The sequence below is a fragment of the Arachis ipaensis genome, chromosome B5, assembly GCF_059453495.1.
Source record: "Arachis ipaensis isolate K30076 ecotype BB chromosome B5, ASM5945349v1, whole genome shotgun sequence".
Taxonomy (NCBI): domain Eukaryota; kingdom Viridiplantae; phylum Streptophyta; class Magnoliopsida; order Fabales; family Fabaceae; genus Arachis; species Arachis ipaensis.
In genome coordinates this window covers 4,631,815-4,651,007 of record NC_142440.1, presented here as the reverse complement: position 1 = coordinate 4,651,007, position 19,193 = coordinate 4,631,815, and the positions used below count along the sequence as shown (strand labels likewise).

The window sequence follows — 19,193 nt, the reverse complement described above, 5'->3', positions numbered from 1 at the left end:
ATACTTGCTTAATTAATAATTTTGTTGGTGCAGATTTTGCTATTGGCCGAACAGAAAATAAAAAAATACTGCAAGCCCAATTGTATTAAAAATACATTCAGCAGTGATACAAAAAATTTTTTATCTTTGTGGCTGAATTGGTGTTACGTTATTTGGGCCAAAATTTGTGATACAAGCCCAATTAAAATTCTTGCTCCAAGACCATTAAAGTTGGTCCGAAACCAATATTGAGAGAAAGCAAATATTTTGCTTCATGCTTCCAACGGATCTACTTTGTTTATCATGTGATGGAATTCAAAATTTTATTAAGGAGAGTTAATGCAGACCTTAGAACAATGAGAGAGAAATTGTCATTGATTTGATTGATGGCCTTAATGCTACACGCTACTCAGCAAAGAGAGAAGTAAAAGCAACTCATTTTTAATTTGTTCAATTTCATTTAATTGCTTTTCTTTCAACTCTCTCTTCTCTCTCATCTCTCTTCTCCATTTTCGGTCACCTCACAGAGAAAGAATGGAAGCTAAGCCTAGCCACCGAAAAGAAGGAGAAGCAAGCTATAAGACAATCCCAATGATGGCAAGAAAAAGAAAACAAAAAGTATGTTGTGGCTGAGATTTTCATCACTTATGGTAATATTTGGTGAAGAGATCTCAGCTTCTCCATACCAAAAATGGATGAAGAAGATTTCGGTCAATAGAGGAAGATCCTTGAAGAGATGGCTTGTCTCTGATTTTGCTCAACCACCACAGGAGGTAGCTACAGTGGCTACGTGATGGAGAAGGCAGAACTTGGAGCAGATAAAGCTGTCATCATCATAACTCATCAAGGGCTAGGAATCCGTCTTGGTGGGCAAGGCAAGATGGAGGGCTCGGATTGATGAAGATTGGTGACCAAGGAAGGACTAGAGGTAATTGCATGTTGGGTTTTGCATCTGGTTATCTCTCCTCTCACTCTGGCCGAACCGGTTTGCATGAAGAAGAAGAAGTTTAGCTTGATTTATTTGGTTTCAACCGTGGAGGCTTCCCTCTATAAGTAAGGGTGAACAGCCAGGGCTTGAATCAAGGAGTGAGAGTGCAAGGCACAGAGTTCTCATAGCTAACTAAGCTAACAGAAGTTCTTCTCCTTCAATGTTCTTCATTTTGTAATTTTTTTGTTTAATTTTGTCTGTCTTAAATCTCATGGAAAAAGGCAAACAGTGAGGTTTGTAAGAAAAAGCCATAGAGCGGAAAAAGGCAAAGAGTGCAAAATTAAAAGAAAAAGCCATAGATGTCCTTAGAGTTCCTTTGTACATCGGTGTTGTGTTTCATGATTCTGTGGGAATCCCCTTACAAGTTGGGTTAGCACTTAGCAGTTGAAAGTTTGGTTGTAACCAAGTCAAGTTCAGGATTGGGGTTTAGATTCTGGACTTGTCCCAGATAGGAAGGGTAGTTCTTAGGGAGAATTGGTGTTTGTAATCAAGAATGATTATAGTAAAATTCCATCATTGTTGTGATGGAGACTGGATGTAGGCTGTCTTACACTTAGCAGCTGAACCATGATATATCTTGGTGTAATTCTTTCTTCTACTCCATTTCTGTTTCTGCTGCCCAGGAGATAAAAAGAAAAAGTCTCGTGGTTGGGTACGAGACAAAAATAAAAAAGTCTCCAAAAGTTGTTTCAAAGACCAACAAGTGTTATTAAGTGAAAAATGGGTTAAGATTCAATCCTCCTTCTCTTAGCCACTAAAAACCATCAATGTTTATTACATTTAATGAGTTATTTATAAATTAATTATTGGGGGTTATAAACTTATTGTATTGTTTATAATGGTAAGATATAATAAATATAGGGATTATTTTTTTTGCTGATTTGAAAATAATAGATAATTTGGCAAAAATTGAGTGGTTGATTCTAAAATTTTGCCAAGTAAGCGATGTTACTGACATGACATTAATAGGAGGAGAAACATATCTTAAAAGTAAAGTGAGTAAACTTATGTATCTACTTTTATATTTAATAATAGATTTAAACTTTTGAAAGAAAAAATTTCATTTAAATAGGATAGTTAATAGTTACATTTGTTCTGGTAATTGTGATTTTTGCATCACTTTTAGAAAGATAACTTTGTTAATAAGGAGCATGAAAAAGGCAAATAATAATAACCGACAATTTTTTTTCCTTATAAAAGATCAAATAATAATAATAACAGTAAAAGAAATATGATAAAAATAACAATTAATTAATAATTATAAAATTATTGGGTTGGCTATACACATATTCACAAAATTGGTCCCTGCATGTTGGATCTATAGCATGGGGTATTGCCATATTGGTCAAAAAGTAATCATAATAATGTTGAATGATGGTTACAGATCCAAGTTGATAGTGACTGAGAAGGGTAGGAAGATCAGTTAATGGGACCATAATGCTGCCCAACTGCAACTTTAACTGCTACGTGAAAACAACATCACATGCATATGCTCCATTTTTAATCTTTCTGGGGACACAATTTTGTGTCACCAACTACACATCCACATTAATTAATGCATGTTCTTCATTGCATTCAAGACACCATACTCCATACCATCAATTGTTATTGTTATTGTGATTACTACTTTCAAGTTTCGTGACAAAATCTTATTGGGATTATGATGGAACCAATCGGAGAAGAAAGATCCTTGTCAGAAACACCAACTTGGGCTGTGGCAACTGTTGTCACTATCCTTGTTTCTCTTAGTTTCTTGTTTCATGGCACATTAAAGAAGTTTCTTAAGGTGAATCAAGATCTTCCTTTTTTTTTCCATTGTCACTGTGTGTGTGATCCAAGAGTTTCTCATGAGTTTTTCATGTAGTGGATGGCCAGAACCAAGAGAAAATCTCTGCTTTCTGCTCTGGAAAAGATCCAAGAAGGTAATACATAGTACTATTCCCATAAACATTTCAAAACATGTAAAACTTATTATCAAATTTTGATGTCCATTTGAAGCAGAATTAATGCTGTTTGGGCTGCTGTCATTGATCATGGGTCATTGGATTATCTTTGTGGCGAAGATTTGTGTCAAATCATCAGCATTAAGCAGCAGGTTCTTCCCTTGTGCAGTCAAAGACATTTCTGGAACAGCAGTGCAACACAATATTTTCTGGCATACTTCACACTATAATAACAGTGATTCCAAAGAGAAACTCCACATTGGCCTCCGAAATTATTGTCCTGAGGTGCTACTTTCAATTCTTAATCAGCTAATGCAAGCAATCTAGTTTCTTTCAATTCTAAAAGTTTGTGACTTTGCTTCTTCATGTAGGGACATGAATCATTGGCTTCTTATGAGAGCCTTGAGCAGCTTCATCGCTTTATGTTTGTTCTTGCAATCACACATGTTACATATAGCTTTGTTGCTGTTGCCTTGGCCATGATCAAGGTTGAATCAGCAGTCATTGTTCAAAACTTTCTTCTTGCTTTTCCTATTTTGTGGTTATTAGATACTAACATTTATGTGTTTTAGTTTCATTCAGATATATAGCTGGAGAACATGGGAAAATGAAGCAAAGACTATGGCTTTACAACAAAGCTTGCAAGGTTACTACTTTCACCTTATATAACTTTTCATTGAGCTGATAATCAGTTTATTTTGTTATTTCTGATCTTTCTTTTTTGTTTAATTAACTCCTATCAAATTATGTTAGTTTAGGTACTCCACAAACTACATCAAGCATAAGATTGAATCGGCTTACAACGTTCGTCTTTCACCAAACATCCCATCCCTGGAGTAATCACAAAGTTCTTGTTTGGCTGGTATTCTACATACCCTTTCCTTCTTTTCTTGTTTTATCTTTTAATGTAGTGTTTGTTTAGATCTGTGAAAAGGACTAAAACAAGGTATTAGCAATTCATTGTGAAAGGGTCAACACAATCAAAGGAAAATAGCATCTCATATACTGACATTGATGATCCTACATTGCTTGCAGCTATGCTTCAGCCGCCAATTCTGGAGTTCTATCAACTGTGCTGATTACATGGCGTTGCGCTTAGGCTTCATTACTGTCAGTATTCTTTTGTTCTTGAAAACATATGAAGAAGCTAATGTTTCTGCATTTTCTTATTGCTATATGTATATACTTTTCTTCTGGTGTTTTGTAGAATCATGAGCTTCCCCTGACATATGATTTCCACAACTATATGCTGCGAAGCATGGATGATGAATTTCGTGACATTGTTGGTGTTAGGTAATTGCTCTAAGATGCATGTAGAGCCTCTCTTTAATTAGTTAACAAATTTAGTAACTGTATAGTTGGACTTAGCTTAATTATAATTGAATAGAGATATGATTAAGTATATATGCAAACCTGCATATGATTATCAAAGCTAGCACATTGAAGGCTACCTTTATATTGAATTTCTTTGTTTTATTGTTTTTGGAAGTAAGAAATTGATAGCTTTCATTTGGACTTTTGACAGTGTGCTTCTCTGGATATATGCCATATGCTGCATATTTCTAAATTTTCATGGTAAGTTGCTGGGAGTATAAAACTTGGATCAAAAGCTTCTTGTTGAGAAAATCATGGTCTAAATTTTTCTACTATCATTCAGGAAGCAACTTTTACTTTTGGCTTTCCTTTGTTCCAGCAATTGTAAGTCCTAACATGATGTATGTTACTTAAAATCTATCTTTTACACTCTACCAACTAACTTGTTTATTCAGTTGATACTCATAATTGGTACTAAATTGCACCGAGTGGTGGTAAAGTTGGCTACTGAAATAGTAGATCGTTGCCCTTATGTTAAGCCTCATCAGTTTAATTTGAGAGATGAACTCTTTTGGTTTGGAAAGCCAAGGTTTTTGTTGCGCTTAATACACTTGATATCCTTCTTGGTCAGTATGTATTATCAGTTCTGCTTCCATTTTCTACCTTCCATTATTGCTTATACATAAAATTCTCTTAATCTGTTCATGTTTTCCTCTTCTTGTAATCTTGCAGAATGCGTTTGAGATGGCATCTTTCTTATGGTCCTTGGTAAGATAACGTTACAAGATTAGACGACTGTGTAAAACTTCGCGCGCAAATTACTAACTACTAACCATAACATTTCATTGCATAATCTTTTGGGTTGCAGTGGGAAATCAAAGAACCTTCTTGTTTCATGAAAAACAAAACCTTTATTGCAATCCGCTTATCATTCGGGTACATATACATTTGTTGTTGAACTTGTTTCTCAATACATCAGTTATCTTCATGTGAAGTTGATAGTTGACAGACGTTAGATAACAGTTTATTCAAACATATTAAATCATCTTACGATTCTCAACTAGCAACTTCACATAGATAACTACACGTGAGTTTCCACCATATAACAAATTTTGTTTCTTTTGATAACTATTCCACAGGGTAGTCTCACAAGTATGGTGCAGCTTCATAACATTTCCTCTATATGTTATCATCACACAGGTTAAGGAGATTCTTATTGTTGTTGTTGTTCTACATTATGAGAAGTTGTTCTTCTCAAAATGCTTGGTTATGTGAATGCAGATGGGGTCAAGGTTCAAGAAGTCAGTGGTGTCAGAGAATGTGAGAGAATCACTGTCTAAATGGCAGAGAAGAGTGAAGCACAAACAGAGTTCCCCTCAAGCACTGGTTTCTGAAACATCTCCATCATCGGATTCTGGTATCAACAATGCAATGGACAAGTTAATCAGTGGGGAAGGAAGCTCCTCTGGAACTAAACATGATTATTGTTACTCTCATCATCATTTTGATTATGTCTCTTCCAGAACACAAAGAAATGAACCATTTCTTAGTCATGATGATGATGATGATGATGATTCATATCCTCTTCCACTTTCTTGAGATTACTTTGCTAACATTGTGAAAATTGTGATGAATTGATTTGGAGAACTTAGTATTATTACATCCTCTCAACTCTCAATATTGTTTACTCTAATGAAAATATAAAATTAATTTTGATACACTGACACGTAACGTTACATCTATAAAGATATATGGTTTTATAATATAAATTAAAGCTATTTTTACTTCGCTTAATCAAAATTTAACAATAATATCCAAGTAAATCCCAAAATAATTTTTTTTTTAATAGCAAACTGAGACTAGTTCTCATTATAATTAAAAAAAAAAACAAAACAAAACTTATGATTAGCCATTTTTAATGTGAGGTAGTGCAAAGTGATTGATTTATACACTGAAACTGTGAAACATACGCGCCTAAAAAATAAAGTAAATAACTTAGATTTTCCAAAACTCTTAGACATGTGTGCATTTTCCTTTCTTAATGTTAGAAATTAGAAGCAACCGAGATAGAGGAATCCGTGAACATGTAGCGTGGCAATGAAAGCCATGCACATTAACCCAAAGACACACAAGACACGACAATTCCTTTTCACATGTTAGTTAAGTTGCTCACTAGAATAATATAATTACACGCAACTGCTTCATATAATTCCTCAATCATCATGTATGTGTATATTCATGTGACTCCTGTATACCACTTTTTGGCCTTGTAAATCGTGAGCTTCAATAACTTAATCCATGCATCATATACTGTACACAAAAGAAAGTAGGGCTGCATTTATTATGAAAATATGATACTAAAAATAAAATATAAAAAATAAAAATATAAAAATTAATATTTTTATATTTATTTAATATTAAATTATAATTTAATTTATTTAAAAAATTTAAAAAATATAAAAATTTTGCTAACTTATGGTATAAAGATATAAATTAAGTATATTATAAAAAAATATTTTATAAAAATTATTATAAAAAATAATTTTTTTATATTATATTTTTAAAATGTATTTTTAAAAAACAAGTTAGTTAAATTCAAAATATAATTACAAAAAAAATAAGAATAATAAAAAAAATAAAATATATTCTTTATCAGTATATTTTTTTTATTTATTAAAATGAACACAAAATACACAAATTTTATATCTCTCTTACTCTTCCATCTTTATAAACAAACGCAAAAAAATTTTAAAGACGACAAAGGGGGTTGGCCACTAGTCATAGTTAGAAGGTGTCAAAGATGATGTAGTCATTATTTTGAGTAGGACTGGGACAACCTTTTCAATTAACATAACAGTTATAGAAGTAGAGTACATTTCTTAACAGACATAGTAATTATTTACAATAAATGCAATTCTAAACTTACTTCTTCAAAATTCCATCCTTCTCTCTTTTTGATAATTTTCTTTTATTTTGACATAAGAATATATGAAGTTGATACAGAGAAAATAATAAAATATGGTTGTAAAAGAAAAATAAAGATTTGAGATAAATTTTATATTATTTAGTTGGGTGAAATGTGTGTTTTGTATATGATAAGAACAACCTACTTATAAGGTTAAAGAATAAAATCTAAATATAATTGCAAAATCAATCTGATAAAGATGAACCTAAACCAATTTAATATCAAACTAAATAAAATCAAAAGCAAACTCATATATAATATGGTAATATACTATGATATTATTTTATTATAACATATTTTATTAAGTGATTTAACTATTTCAACAATAAATAAATTTATTCTTATCCAATTAGATTATTATCGCAACTATTCTCTACAGTTCATAAGAAGATATATCATCAAACTATTTAAATTGGTAAAATTGCATCTATATATTTATTTATATCATATAAAAATTGATCTAAATATATAATAAAATAAATTTTTGTCATATATATTACTCTTTGTATTTGTATCACTTCAATAATTTTACATACATAATAATTTTTCAATTTTATAATATAAAAAATAATTAAATTTCTATATAATATTAATGTGTCATTTATTATCAACTGTTATAAACTTTAAATAAATTTTTAATATACTATTAAATAAAATTTTAAATTTCTTAATTAATTAAATTTAGTACATACTGTTACTCAATTAAATTAAAAAATAATGATTAAATATAATTATTATGTACATTAAAATTGTATATTTTTTGTATTTTTTCGAATAATTATATAAATCATATACAAATTGCTAGTCGAATGTTTTGTATAATATTTTTACATATTATCTAATTCATTTCTAAACAATAAAGCATGTTAAATCTATATTATATAGCATAATTAATTTTGCACATCACCCAGATATGTTAAACTAAATAATCATATTATGCGTATACTAAAATTATTCATCAGTAGATATACATTATAATATAAAATACATATTAAAAATAAATATAAAATATACATTAAAAATAAATTAAACTACGTATATATTTCTATATAAATACATAGTACCTGATTTTAGTGTGTAAATAGTATTTTTTTTTAACTAAAATACTAATAAAACTTCACCATAAAAGGCTTTGGCTTTTTGTATTCACTATCAAGTTGTCTGGGTTTGGAAATGGGAAAGAGAACGAAACCAGTTTCAGAGTATCTAAATGCTCTCTCATTGTTTTGTTTATATGTCAGAGTAGTGATTTCTGCAAAGCACAACACTGGAGCAGGTGTAGTCCCAGGCAAAATCAATGTTCATCTTGTTCCACATTCCCATGATGATGTTGGTTGGCTCAAAACTGTTGACCAATACTATGTTGGGTCAAACAAAACTATTCAGGTTCCTCTTAGTCTCATACAGTTACTTGCATTGTTCTTTTAGTTTCTAGCCTCATTGGTGTATTGTGTTTGAATGTTTTTCAGGTGGCATGTGTTGAGAATGTGCTGGACTCTGTGGTTATGTCACTGCAGAAGGACCCAAATAGGAAATTTGTGTTTGCTGAAATGGTAATATATATATATGGTGAAAACTTATATGCAGTTAACTTCATGTAAAGTTGATTAAATGATTTGACAAATTTGACTAAAGTGTCATCTAACGGCTCTCAGCTATCAACTTCACACGTGAAGTTAACTTATTAACATGAATGGTATACTATGGCAGGCATTTTTCAATAGATGGTGGGTAGAACAAAATCAAGAGACACAAGCAATAGTGAGAAAGCTTGTGGATGCAGGGCAGCTAGAATTCATGTATGCAATTATTTAGTTAGTTAGTTAGTTATCTTTGATGTCAATGAGGAATGAATGTGATTGTGATGATGGCAGAAACGGTGGTTGGTGCATGCATGATGAAGCAACCACCCATTACATAGACATGATTGATCAAACTACATTTGGTCATCTCTTCATCAAGAAACACTTCAACAAGGTCCCTCGAGCCGGGTGGCAGATTGATCCATTTGGGCATTCTGCTGTTCAAGCTTATCTCCTTGGTGCTGAGGTGTGTTGTCTTAAATTGGAATGTTAAGTGTATTAAATCCTAATTGTGACAGTTTCATTATAATTAGTGGTTGTTCTGAACAAAAATGAAAACTTTGATTTGATACTGTTCTTGCAGCTTGGGTTTGAATCTGTACACTTTGCTAGGATTGATTATCAGGATAGAGATAAGCGAAAAGTTGATAAATCTCTCGAAGTTGTGTGGCGTGGATCCAAAACATTTGGATCTTCAGCACAGGTCTTGATTGGAACTTGTGTACTCTCAATCATTTCTTTAGCTTAAAAATGACTAATTCTGTTGATTGTTTTCTGCAGATTTTTGCCAATGCTTTTCCGGTTCATTATAGTCCACCAGCAGGTTTTCATTTTGAAATCGACGATACGTATGATCCCATCCAGGTTCTAACATTCTATCTACTACTTGAAAGTTGAAACCTTTTGGATTATTGCAGATATTTTGTTAAACCAAGAGGCTCATTCATGCTATGTTACAATCTGCATGCAACTTTCAGGATGATCCTCATCTATTTGATTACTATGTTAAAGATCGAGTTGAGGACTTCATTGCTGCTGCTGTTGCACAAGTAATCCCATTATCTACAAGATCTTATGCTAATGCATAGTGGATAGTGCAATTTTCTTAGTGTTCATTCCTGCCATTCAAAATTGAATAAATATAAAAAGAGTTGTGTTTAAAGTTTTAACTTTGCTTGTACATATAATAGGCAAATGTGACTAGAACAAACCATATTATGTGGACAATGGGCGATGATTTCCAATACCAATATGCAGAAACTTGGTTCAAGCAAATGGATAAACTAATTCACCATGTTAATAAGGATGGCAGAGTGAATGCTTTGTATTCTACACCATCACTTTACACTGATGCTAAAAATGCAGCAAACCAATCATGGCCTCTGAAAACTGATGATTACTTTCCGTAAGGATCTGTTTAAGGTTCTTTTGTTAATGAAGCAGCTCATGCTCTTATTATTGATGATGATTTTTTTTTAGCTATGCAGATAGAGTAAATGCTTATTGGACAGGATATTTCAGCAGTCGCCCTGCATTTAAGAGATATGTTAGAATGCTGAGTGCATACTATTTGGTATGATTCACATTGGTTTAATGATTTCACACTTCTTTGATTCTTATTTTACTCGGAAAAAATAAAACCAGTCTTTATGTATTTGTATATATTTCTAAAAAAATTAAGAAGAATTGCAAAAGAATATGTAAAAGAAGCAACTAACAGCAGCTTTTAGCATTTTCAATCTTAGAGAAGATTTGAACCTAAAATCATTTCTTTGTTTGGTCCTCAAAATACAACTCTGAACAATGATCATTGCCAATATTTCAATTTTTCGATATAGACAGCGCGTCAACTTGAATTCTTGGCTGGAAAGAAAACCACAGTAAGCCACACTTATGACCTTGGAGATGCTCTAGCAATTGCACAGCATCATGATGCTGTTTCTGGTACTGCCAAGCAGCATACAACTAATGACTACATGAAAAGGCTTGCTATTGGAGCATCTAAGGTCAGCAGCATCAAATTTTGAAAAATGATCATAATCTATTTTTGTATCCTACATTAGAATTTGTTTTCCAGTAATATAATTCTCCACATTGTTTTCTTATAGGCTGAAGCTGTCATTAGTTCTTCTTTGGCTAATCTTGCTAGCAAGAATCCTGGAGTTCATCGCTCAACACCTGCATCGGTATTTTCCCAGGTAACTAATTCCAAATCATACTACGGTTATGGAACAAACTTTCATCTTAACTGAATGATTTAAGCAGTCAACTGTCTTGTCTATGTGCCCTGCAAAATCATATATATAAAAACATGTTGAATGACATTCATTTTTAGTACTTGATTATCCAACTTATGTAAAATGTGTCTTTTGAAGATTATGAAGTATCTGTCATTTGATTTTATCAGTGTCAACTACTCAATATCAGTTACTGCCCACCAACTTCAGACAATAATCTTCAAGGAAAAAGTTTGGTAATGTTATTACATTTTTGTTTATGAATGTTGGTTAAATTTTTGTAATTTTATTTATCCTATCTTAATGCTTGATTCCAGGTGTTATTGGTATATAATCCACTTGGATGGAATCGTTCTGATATTATCAGAATACCAGTGAGTATATGTTTGCTTATATTATTGTGGCTACTTTGTACATTTTTGCACAATGTGACTAGAACTATTCTCTGCTTTTAGGTTAATGATGCTAATCTTGTTGTCGAAGATTCGTTTGGGAATAAGGTCGAAACACAATATGTGGAAGTGGATAATGTTACAAGAAATTTAAGAGAATTATATGTCAAGGCCTATTTAGGATTCTCACCAAAGCAAGCCCCAAAAATACTGGCTTCTGTTTCAGGTGTCAGTGCCTCCTCTTGGATGGACTACATACTTCATTTCTAGAGCACCGGGAAAAGGTATCGTGCGAGTTTAATTTTGATGCATGAACTGTATTCAATAATTGATTCTTTTGGATGATCATTTAGCTAAAAGGTTGTTACTTTCGTTAATGTTGATAACATAATTCGATGTTTGTAAGAAAAAAAAAAAACTACCCAGTTCTGTTTCTCATCTATATTTTCTGCTTCTGATATGCCTTTGTATATTATCTTGAAATTTGAGTAGTCAAAGGTAGAAATGGATTTGTCTCATCACATTCAATCATTCAGAAAAACAAGACCATTGAATTAGGACCCGGAAATTTGAAGATGTCCTTTTCTTCCGAGTCTGGAAAACTTGAAAGGATGTATAATTCCAGAACTGGAGTAAGTAAATTTGCATGTTTATAAGGCAAACAAGAATTTCCATTTTTTTTAATTATTGAGGTGTCATTCATGATAAATTTCACAACCAAAAAACCTCTACAATATTTATTTGTTAATGAAAATTGACCTTCAACAAATTCATGCACCAAAGAAAAGGTTCTGGTTGACAAACCAAATTTTCCAGGTTGATATACCAATTCAGCAAAGCTATCTCTGGTATGGCTCTAGCGACGAGTCGGATCAGGTATTTGAATTGATTCACAGAGTACTAATTCCAATGACAATTAAACTAAAAGAGTGTTTCTTCAATATCAGTGTGTGTTTTTTCTCTAGGCTTCTGGTGCATATATATTCCGGCCTAATGGATCCTCTCCAAAGATTGTTTCAAGATCAGTAAGTTCTGGCTAGTGTACCAAAACTTAAATGTTATAAGGCTTTACTTTTATGCAAGATATTGTGGATTAATATGATATAATACAGGTGTCCTACAAGGTAGTTCAAGGACCACTAGTTCATGAGGTACATCAGAATATTAGTTCTTGGATTTACCAGGTTAGAAAATCTTATTATATATCAATTTATGTGAGAGTTTTGTTCTTAAGATGAGTTGCATGATTGACTTATTATTTGTTTATGATAGGTCACTAGGCTCTATAGAGATAAAGAGCATGCTGAAGTTGAATACACTGTAAGTCACTTTAGTACTATGGCTTTGTTTGGATTATGAACAGATAAGGTTATGAGTTAAGACAAATTCATTTGTGCAGATTGGTCCAATTCCCACAGATGATGAAGTTGGGAAAGAGGTGATCACACAAATGACATCAAATATGGTTACAAACAAGGAATTTTATACTGATTCTAATGGAAGAGATTTTCTCAAACGGGTAAACTCTTAATTACACAACTTTTCTTCCATTGACAAAGAAGAATCCGGTGATGTAAACCGAAAAAATGGTTATGCAGGTTCGAGGTTATAGGGAAGATTGGCCCCTTGAAGTTAATCAACCTGTAGCAGGAAACTATTATCCAGTAAGGCCTTCACTCCATTTATTTTTCATGTTGCTAATGATTAGTATTTGGTTTTTCTAAAAATGTTTTATCTTTACTTGTGTCTCCCTTTGCAGCTTAATTTAGGAATTTATATTAAGGATAAGAAGTCTGAATTCTCAGTCCTAGTTGATCGTGCCACTGGTGGCGCGAGCATTAGAGATGGTGAGGTGGAACTAATGCTTCATAGGTACAATACCAAACAACATGAAATTGCATATTATTTCAGTAAGATTTCATTGTATGCAGAACACTCACTCATAGCTTATTTTTCTTACCACACAAGGCGCATGCTCACCGAGGATGGCAGAGGAGTAGGCGAATCACTTGATGAACAAGTTTGCATAGATGATAAATGCCAAGGGCTAACAGTATGCTAACATCACCCATTACTTTATATTTTTACACATCCTCCTAGCTAATTGATTCAATGAAAAAAGAATGTTCATGTTAAGGCATATATATGTTTGACTGAAATGCAGATAATTTTAAATCACTCTGAAGTAAAATCATTCTTTGTATCAGGTAAGAGGAAACTATTACATGGGCATCCACAAACTAGGAGATGGTTCCCGCTGGCGCCGTTCAACTGGTCAGGAAGTTTACTCCCCGCTCTTATTGGCTTTTACACATGAGGTATGCCTTCATACTATGACATGATTTACTTGATATGTTATGCTACATTTCATTGCCAATTTTCCATATAACATATATTCGATGTTGAATAATTGATCAGAACATAGGAAATTGGAAGTCCTCATATTTGAGCAAAGGAACTGTGATGGACCCAAATTACAGCTTGCCTCCCAATGTTGCTTTGATAACTCTTGAGGTACACTTAGCTACAATAGTTTTCTGCTCTTGCATTGCACCCGTGCGCGCGCGCTCTCTTACTCAATGCATTTTGCAGGAATTGGATGATGGCAGTGTGCTCCTCCGTTTGGCACATCTATATGAGGTATTATAACTAATTAGCAGGAATCACTTGATGCTAACTTTCTTTCTGCTACCGAATTACTCAAAGTTTCTCTCATGTTTTTTCAATGCTAAACCAGCAAAGTGAAGATGCTCACTATTCAAGTTTGGCTAAAGTTAAATTGAAGAGAATGTTTGCCTCAAAAAAGGTAACTTAACACTCTCCCATAGATGAGTACAATGTGAATTTTTTGCCGTCCAAGTGAAGAACAATTTTGGTTAAATGTTTGATTGGTAATTAGTGCTTTTTCCTCAAACATTTTGTAGATAAAGGAATTAAAGGAGGTTAATTTATCAGCAAACCAAGAGAAGTCAAACATGAAGAAGAAGATATGGAAGGTTGAGGGCGACAAGGGGCAACAACCACCACCACTTAAAGGTGGACCTGTTAACAGTTTCCATCTTCTTGTTGAGCTTGGCCCCATGGAAATACGTACATTCCTCTTGAAATTTTGAAAACAATGTACTTAACATTAATTAGTACAAGGATCTTCGTTAAAACAAAAATCAGCATCTTATTTCTCTCTCATTGTTAATTGTAACGGTTTTGTTAGGTAGATAATACCTGTGAATAATGGGTTCTAGAGTTGACCTAATAAAGTAAAAAAACACTTCACCCTCAAATTAGCTTTTAATAACCATTTGCACACCTAGTGAATTGAACATCCAGTCATTGTTAACTGTGCATGAATAAATCAAATCAAAAGAAATAACCATCTAATTAAAAATAATGAATATAATCATCTGTATACCTATTGAATTGAACATCTGATATATTTATTGTTCACATTATTTAATATTTTCATTGTCTACATATACTTTTCCTAAGGCGGAAACTCATATGCTATCAACTTCACGTGAAATTGATGGTTGAGAGATGATTTAACTGATTTGACTAAATTTTCATTTAATGACTCTACCATCAACTTCACGCAATTATGAATAATAATACAAAAGCCAAATTGAAAACACTAAATCCACTGTTAGATTATTAATGTCGGTCCAACAATATCATATCACCATTTTATTTTGTATGTTTTTTCTTAACACTTAAGATAAAAAAAATAAAATAAAAAAGGAACGTGTTTCTGTTTCCGAAGCGCGTAACATAACTATAACCAGAAATAAAATAAGATGAAGTTCATACCGGTATTCGGGCGGGAAGCTTCAGAAAATGAGCTGGCGCCACGCGTCAGTTTCCGATTCGTCCAGCTTGCTTCCCTCGCAAAAAGAAGAACAATATCCACGCCTGGATGAGAGTGTTACTGAAGTGGCAAGTTTCCGAATTTCGATCTCCAAACAACTGTTCATCAATGGATTCCTTCTCCCAGAAACCTAAACCCAGAAACTCTCTCTACCCAGAAGTAATCGACTCCAACCCCGAAGTCTATTCGTCCTTCCAAAAACCTAATCACCAACAGCAGAGTTCTCTCTACCCTTCCCTTGACGTTGATGACCTCAGCGACCTTGTCCAAACCCTATTTCCCCGAAATGACACCGGAAGCAGCGATGGCAGTGTTCATTCGCCGTCTGCTCCACCGGCCGCTACGGAGGAGGTCCTCATCAGGATCCCCGGCGCCATCCTCAACCTCATCGACACCCACTACAGCGTCGAGCTCGCTTCCGGCGACTTCTCCATCATCCGCCTCCGGCAGGGTGACAGCGCCGTCGCCGTTTACGCCCGCGTTGCCGACGAGATCCAATGGCCCCTCGCCAAGGACGAAACTGCCGTCAAGGTCGACGACTCTCACTACTTTTTCTCCTTCCGACCCCCCAAGGGCTCCGAATCCGATTCCGATTCCGACGAAGAAGATCAACGTAGCCGCGGGAAAGATAAGAGCGGTTCCGATCTGCTGAGCTATGGGTTGACGATTGCGTCGAAGGGGCAAGAGGGATTGCTGAGGGAGCTGGACGCGGTTTTGCAGAGCTGTAGCAATTTCTCGGTGCAGAAGGTTTCTGAGAGTTCGAAGAAAAAAGGGGAGGTTCTAGATGGTTCATTGGCGAAGGAGACTTCGCCAAAGGATTTAGATTCGGCGAAGAAGAAGGAGATGTTGGAGGAGCGGAGCGCTGCGTATTGGACCACGCTGGCCCCAAATGTGGAGGATTATAGTGGAACCGCGGCGAGGATGATTGCGGCGGGTTCCGGGCACGTGATCAAGGGGATTCTTTGGTGTGGGGATGTGACTGTGGAGAGGTTGAAATGGGGGAACGAGGTTATGAAGAAGAGGATGAGCCCTCGCTCGCAAGCTCAAGTTAGCCCTGAAACCATGAAGCGGATTAGAAGGTTTGTTTGGTGTTATATGATCTTGTTATTGTAATAATGTTGTTTCTTTCTTTGCTCAAAGTTGCATTTTTTAAATCTCTTGCTATTTAAAGTAGTATTTTAAAGTGTCTCAATCTTTTGTGATGGTTGTTTTCTAGCTAATGTTTTGTAGCCAAAGAAGTTAGAGTTGTTATAGTTGTCTTTTCTTCTTGTATATCAGTCTTGAGCTATTTATATACTTGACACTCTTTTTCTTTTCTGTTTTTCTTTTAAGGGTTAAGAGAGTGAGTAAAATGACAGAGAAGGTGGCAAATGGGTTCCTGTCCGGTGTCCTGAAAGTATCTGGATTTTTCGCCAGTTCATTGGCAAACTCAAAAGCAGGAAAGAAGTTCTTCAGCATGCTCCCAGGGGAAGTTGTGCTTGCATCATTGGATGGATTCAGTAAGTCAAAGTTACATTGTTGCTTGTATTTGATATTGTTAATCAATATGCACCAGCAAAATCAGCAAAATATTGCTTGCTGCTTGGAGTTGCACACTCTATCCTATAGCTAAACACGAAATATCTTCCTAGTTACTATATGGGACGAAGGGAATAAGTAGATGACCCTCTATCTTCTCTGGACAAATAAAAGAAAATAAGATATAACTGTTAGCTTCTTAAGAATTTTCTTTTTGTGGGCTTCAAAGTTCATGCTTTCTATTTGTTATACATTTATAGGAATATAACAGAAACTGAATGAGGTGGAAATGGGATGTTTGCCTATATAGGAGTTGTTTTGGTAAATGTTACAATCTGTTTAGGTGTAACGTTGTTGGCTGCGTATTATATTTATTTTACCCTTGTAATTATATTGCATCATCTAAAGGATATTTTAGATGTAGAGTTCTCTTATTTGTTTTTTATGTTCTAAATTTGTTTTCAAATAGTTGTGGAGTTTAGCATGAGATTGAAAAGTGTTTTAGTGTACACCGAGTTAGTCACTCATATATGTGCTTACAACAGAGGATGATGCCATTGGATTATCATAATGATTGTTTCATGTTTACTTTGTCAATCCCTTATCATTGGGTTATTTTGCAATCAGAATCTATAATTTAAATTACAGAGAAGTGTAAACTACATTAATTGTTTGGAGTTTGAGAATGCTGGTGTTTTGTCTATGATGCTGAATTGTTAGATCAGAGTCAGTTAGATTATGTGCCATTTTTTAGTTTTGATTTTGTCAGACTTCATCATTTAATCATTTGAAAGAGAACATTAGAGAAATTGTTGAGATGCCGGCATGTGATATGAAGGTCACAGGTTCAAGTCAATCAACCACTGATGTCTGCATTGGGTTAGATGTTTTACATTCCCCCATTTGGGTGTGGTCCTTTCGTGGACCTTGTGTAATGCGGGATGTTTTGCACGGGGCTGCCCTTTTTTTATTCACGTAATCATTTGCTTTTCATCTAATCTCCTTGATCTGCATGTAGGTATTGTTAGGGCTTTCCGGCATGGTCATAAATCTGTCTGTCTGTGTAATCATTTATATTTATCTGGCTGCACAATTTTATATTAGTAATTTTAAGAGCAACTGGTGATGTTGGTACTTCATATTTTACCAACCTAACTACTATTACACTGCTAATTTTTCCTGTGACAGATCTATCCTGGAAAAGTTTGAATTTCCAAATTTACATACTGTTTTGTGTTCTTGTTTTCTTGTAAACAGATAAAGTGTGTGATGCTGTTGAAGTAGCTGGAAGAAATGTAATGTCAACATCATCCGATGTAACAACTGAGCTTGTCAATCATAGGTAAAGCTCCTTTGATGTATAATCTAGATCATAATATAGGTATATTATTAGGATTTTAATATGTTGATTGTATCATCTGTATTTCCTAAACTTAAAAGCCCATGCTCTCTGGCTATTCTACTGTTATGATATTATGGAGGCATATAGTACACCAGTAATTTCACTGTGGCATGTAAAATCCTGCATCAAATACCCAGAGCTCAAGGATTGCATTGAATTTGGTGTAATTTTATAAGAAAATTACCAACAAAAGAAACCAGCAGAGCTTTAAAAATATATAAGGATTGCATTTTGGTGGTATTGTTAATTTGTTATAGAAGTAGGCAAAATTCTTTCCTTGATTTCCTTGCTGATGTGAGTCCAGATGAAATTTCTTTTACAACTTAGAGAACGACATCTACTCTAGGAAATCTTTTTCGGTGTTTTATTTCCGTTGACATTAGATGTGTGGTTGAATTTCCATTCGTTCTCTAACAGTTCAGAAGTGATATTGGACATTTTTATACTGCAGATATGGAGATCAGGCTGCTGAGGCGACAAAGGAAGGGCTTGGTGCTGCTGGTCATGCTTTGAGTGCTGCCTGGGCTGCTGTTAAGATTAGGAAGGCTCTTAACCCTAAGAGTGCTCTTAAACCTACCTCCCTGGCCAAAACTGGTCTTAAAGCTGCAGCTGAGGAATTTAAGGCCAAAAGTTCCAAGTAATTATGCGAAGATTAGCTCAATTTAATTTTATGTAAAGCTTATATCAGCTTTCCATTACCTACTTTTTTCTCCAAGAGAACATGAGAAGTTGAGAACATAAACATATCATTTGTTGTTTTTAGTGTATTCATGTACATGTGTAAAGTGTGGCTGTTGTATTTATTTCTCTTGTGGCATGAAAAAAAATTCACTAATGTTTAGGGATGAATGTTAGAAATTTTAATGAATTTTACATTTGATTCTGAGCTGCATGTGTCCTTTGTTGGCATAAGTTGTTTCCAAAGTGCGTTTATAGTATCATACCACTTTCACTTTCTGTGGAACGAGGAATATTATGCTACCTTTAGTTTCTACTCCAATTTCAATATG

At 34.1% G+C, this 19,193-nt stretch overlaps 4 protein-coding genes, 1 long non-coding RNA gene and 1 other non-coding gene across 11 annotated transcripts; 5 read left to right on the top strand and 1 right to left on the bottom strand.

Moving 5' to 3' along the window:
• The first annotated feature begins 2,607 nt into the window (after positions 1–2,607).
• LOC107642570 (MLO-like protein 4) lies at positions 2,608–5,888 on the top strand. Of its 2 annotated transcripts, none has more exons than XM_016345964.3 (15): positions 2,608–2,753; positions 2,832–2,889; positions 2,969–3,195; positions 3,282–3,398; positions 3,493–3,556; positions 3,669–3,772; positions 3,946–4,020; positions 4,118–4,203; positions 4,436–4,485; positions 4,568–4,608; positions 4,680–4,850; positions 4,957–4,992; positions 5,093–5,160; positions 5,364–5,424; positions 5,506–5,888. In XM_016345964.3, the coding sequence occupies exons 1-15, from the start codon at positions 2,628–2,630 to the stop codon at positions 5,821–5,823; spliced, it is 1,602 nt and encodes a 533-aa protein (XP_016201450.1). In that variant the 5' UTR covers positions 2,608–2,627; the 3' UTR covers positions 5,824–5,888. The 2 variants fall into 2 exon arrangements, with proteins under 2 accessions (XP_016201450.1, XP_088345272.1); XM_088489146.1 differs by having other exon boundaries at positions 2,966–3,195.
• Positions 5,889–8,362: 2,474 nt separating this feature from the next.
• LOC148563248 (alpha-mannosidase-like) lies at positions 8,363–9,265 on the top strand. The gene is made up of 4 exons (XM_088486682.1): positions 8,363–8,575; positions 8,659–8,742; positions 8,900–8,988; positions 9,064–9,265. Exons 1-4 carry the CDS (start codon positions 8,363–8,365, stop codon positions 9,263–9,265), a joined length of 588 nt encoding a protein of 195 aa, XP_088342808.1.
• A 520-nt stretch (positions 9,266–9,785) lies between these two features.
• On the top strand, positions 9,786–11,676 carry LOC148563247 (alpha-mannosidase-like). 3 transcript variants are annotated; one of them, XM_088487800.1, is made up of 8 exons: positions 9,786–9,821; positions 9,963–10,177; positions 10,252–10,345; positions 10,611–10,778; positions 10,881–10,970; positions 11,180–11,245; positions 11,327–11,383; positions 11,465–11,676. In XM_088487800.1, exons 2-8 carry the CDS (start codon positions 9,990–9,992, stop codon positions 11,669–11,671), a joined length of 870 nt encoding a protein of 289 aa, XP_088343926.1. In that variant the 5' UTR covers positions 9,786–9,821; positions 9,963–9,989; the 3' UTR covers positions 11,672–11,676. The 3 variants fall into 3 exon arrangements, with proteins under 3 accessions (XP_088343926.1, XP_088343927.1, XP_088343928.1); XM_088487801.1 differs by having other exon boundaries at positions 11,148–11,245; XM_088487802.1 differs by lacking the exon at positions 9,786–9,821 and having other exon boundaries at positions 10,018–10,177; positions 10,260–10,345.
• A 217-nt stretch (positions 11,677–11,893) lies between these two features.
• LOC107639992 (alpha-mannosidase-like) lies at positions 11,894–14,796 on the top strand. Of its 3 annotated transcripts, XM_016343543.3 has the most exons (14): positions 11,894–12,033; positions 12,218–12,277; positions 12,367–12,426; positions 12,514–12,585; positions 12,674–12,721; positions 12,801–12,920; positions 13,000–13,065; positions 13,161–13,273; positions 13,370–13,454; positions 13,609–13,719; positions 13,820–13,915; positions 13,994–14,041; positions 14,139–14,207; positions 14,326–14,796. In XM_016343543.3, the coding sequence occupies exons 1-14, from the start codon at positions 11,977–11,979 to the stop codon at positions 14,512–14,514; spliced, it is 1,194 nt and encodes a 397-aa protein (XP_016199029.2). In that variant the 5' UTR covers positions 11,894–11,976; the 3' UTR covers positions 14,515–14,796. The 3 variants fall into 3 exon arrangements, with proteins under 3 accessions (XP_016199029.2, XP_088343925.1, XP_088343924.1); XM_088487799.1 differs by lacking the exon at positions 11,894–12,033 and having other exon boundaries at positions 12,100–12,277; XM_088487798.1 differs by lacking the exon at positions 11,894–12,033 and having other exon boundaries at positions 12,100–12,277; positions 13,820–14,041.
• On the bottom strand, positions 13,483–15,339 carry LOC110271707 (uncharacterized). The gene is made up of 2 exons (XR_015883438.1): positions 15,206–15,339; positions 13,483–14,032 (listed from the first exon to the last, which is right to left on the bottom strand). It is a non-coding gene; the product is annotated as an uncharacterized LOC110271707 (long non-coding RNA).
• On the top strand, positions 15,312–19,066 carry LOC107642566 (protein EARLY-RESPONSIVE TO DEHYDRATION 7, chloroplastic). Its single transcript, XR_002362299.2, has 4 exons — positions 15,312–16,342; positions 16,596–16,762; positions 18,039–18,123; positions 18,635–19,066. It is a non-coding gene; the product is annotated as a protein EARLY-RESPONSIVE TO DEHYDRATION 7, chloroplastic (transcript).
• Positions 19,067–19,193: the final 127 nt, after the last annotated feature.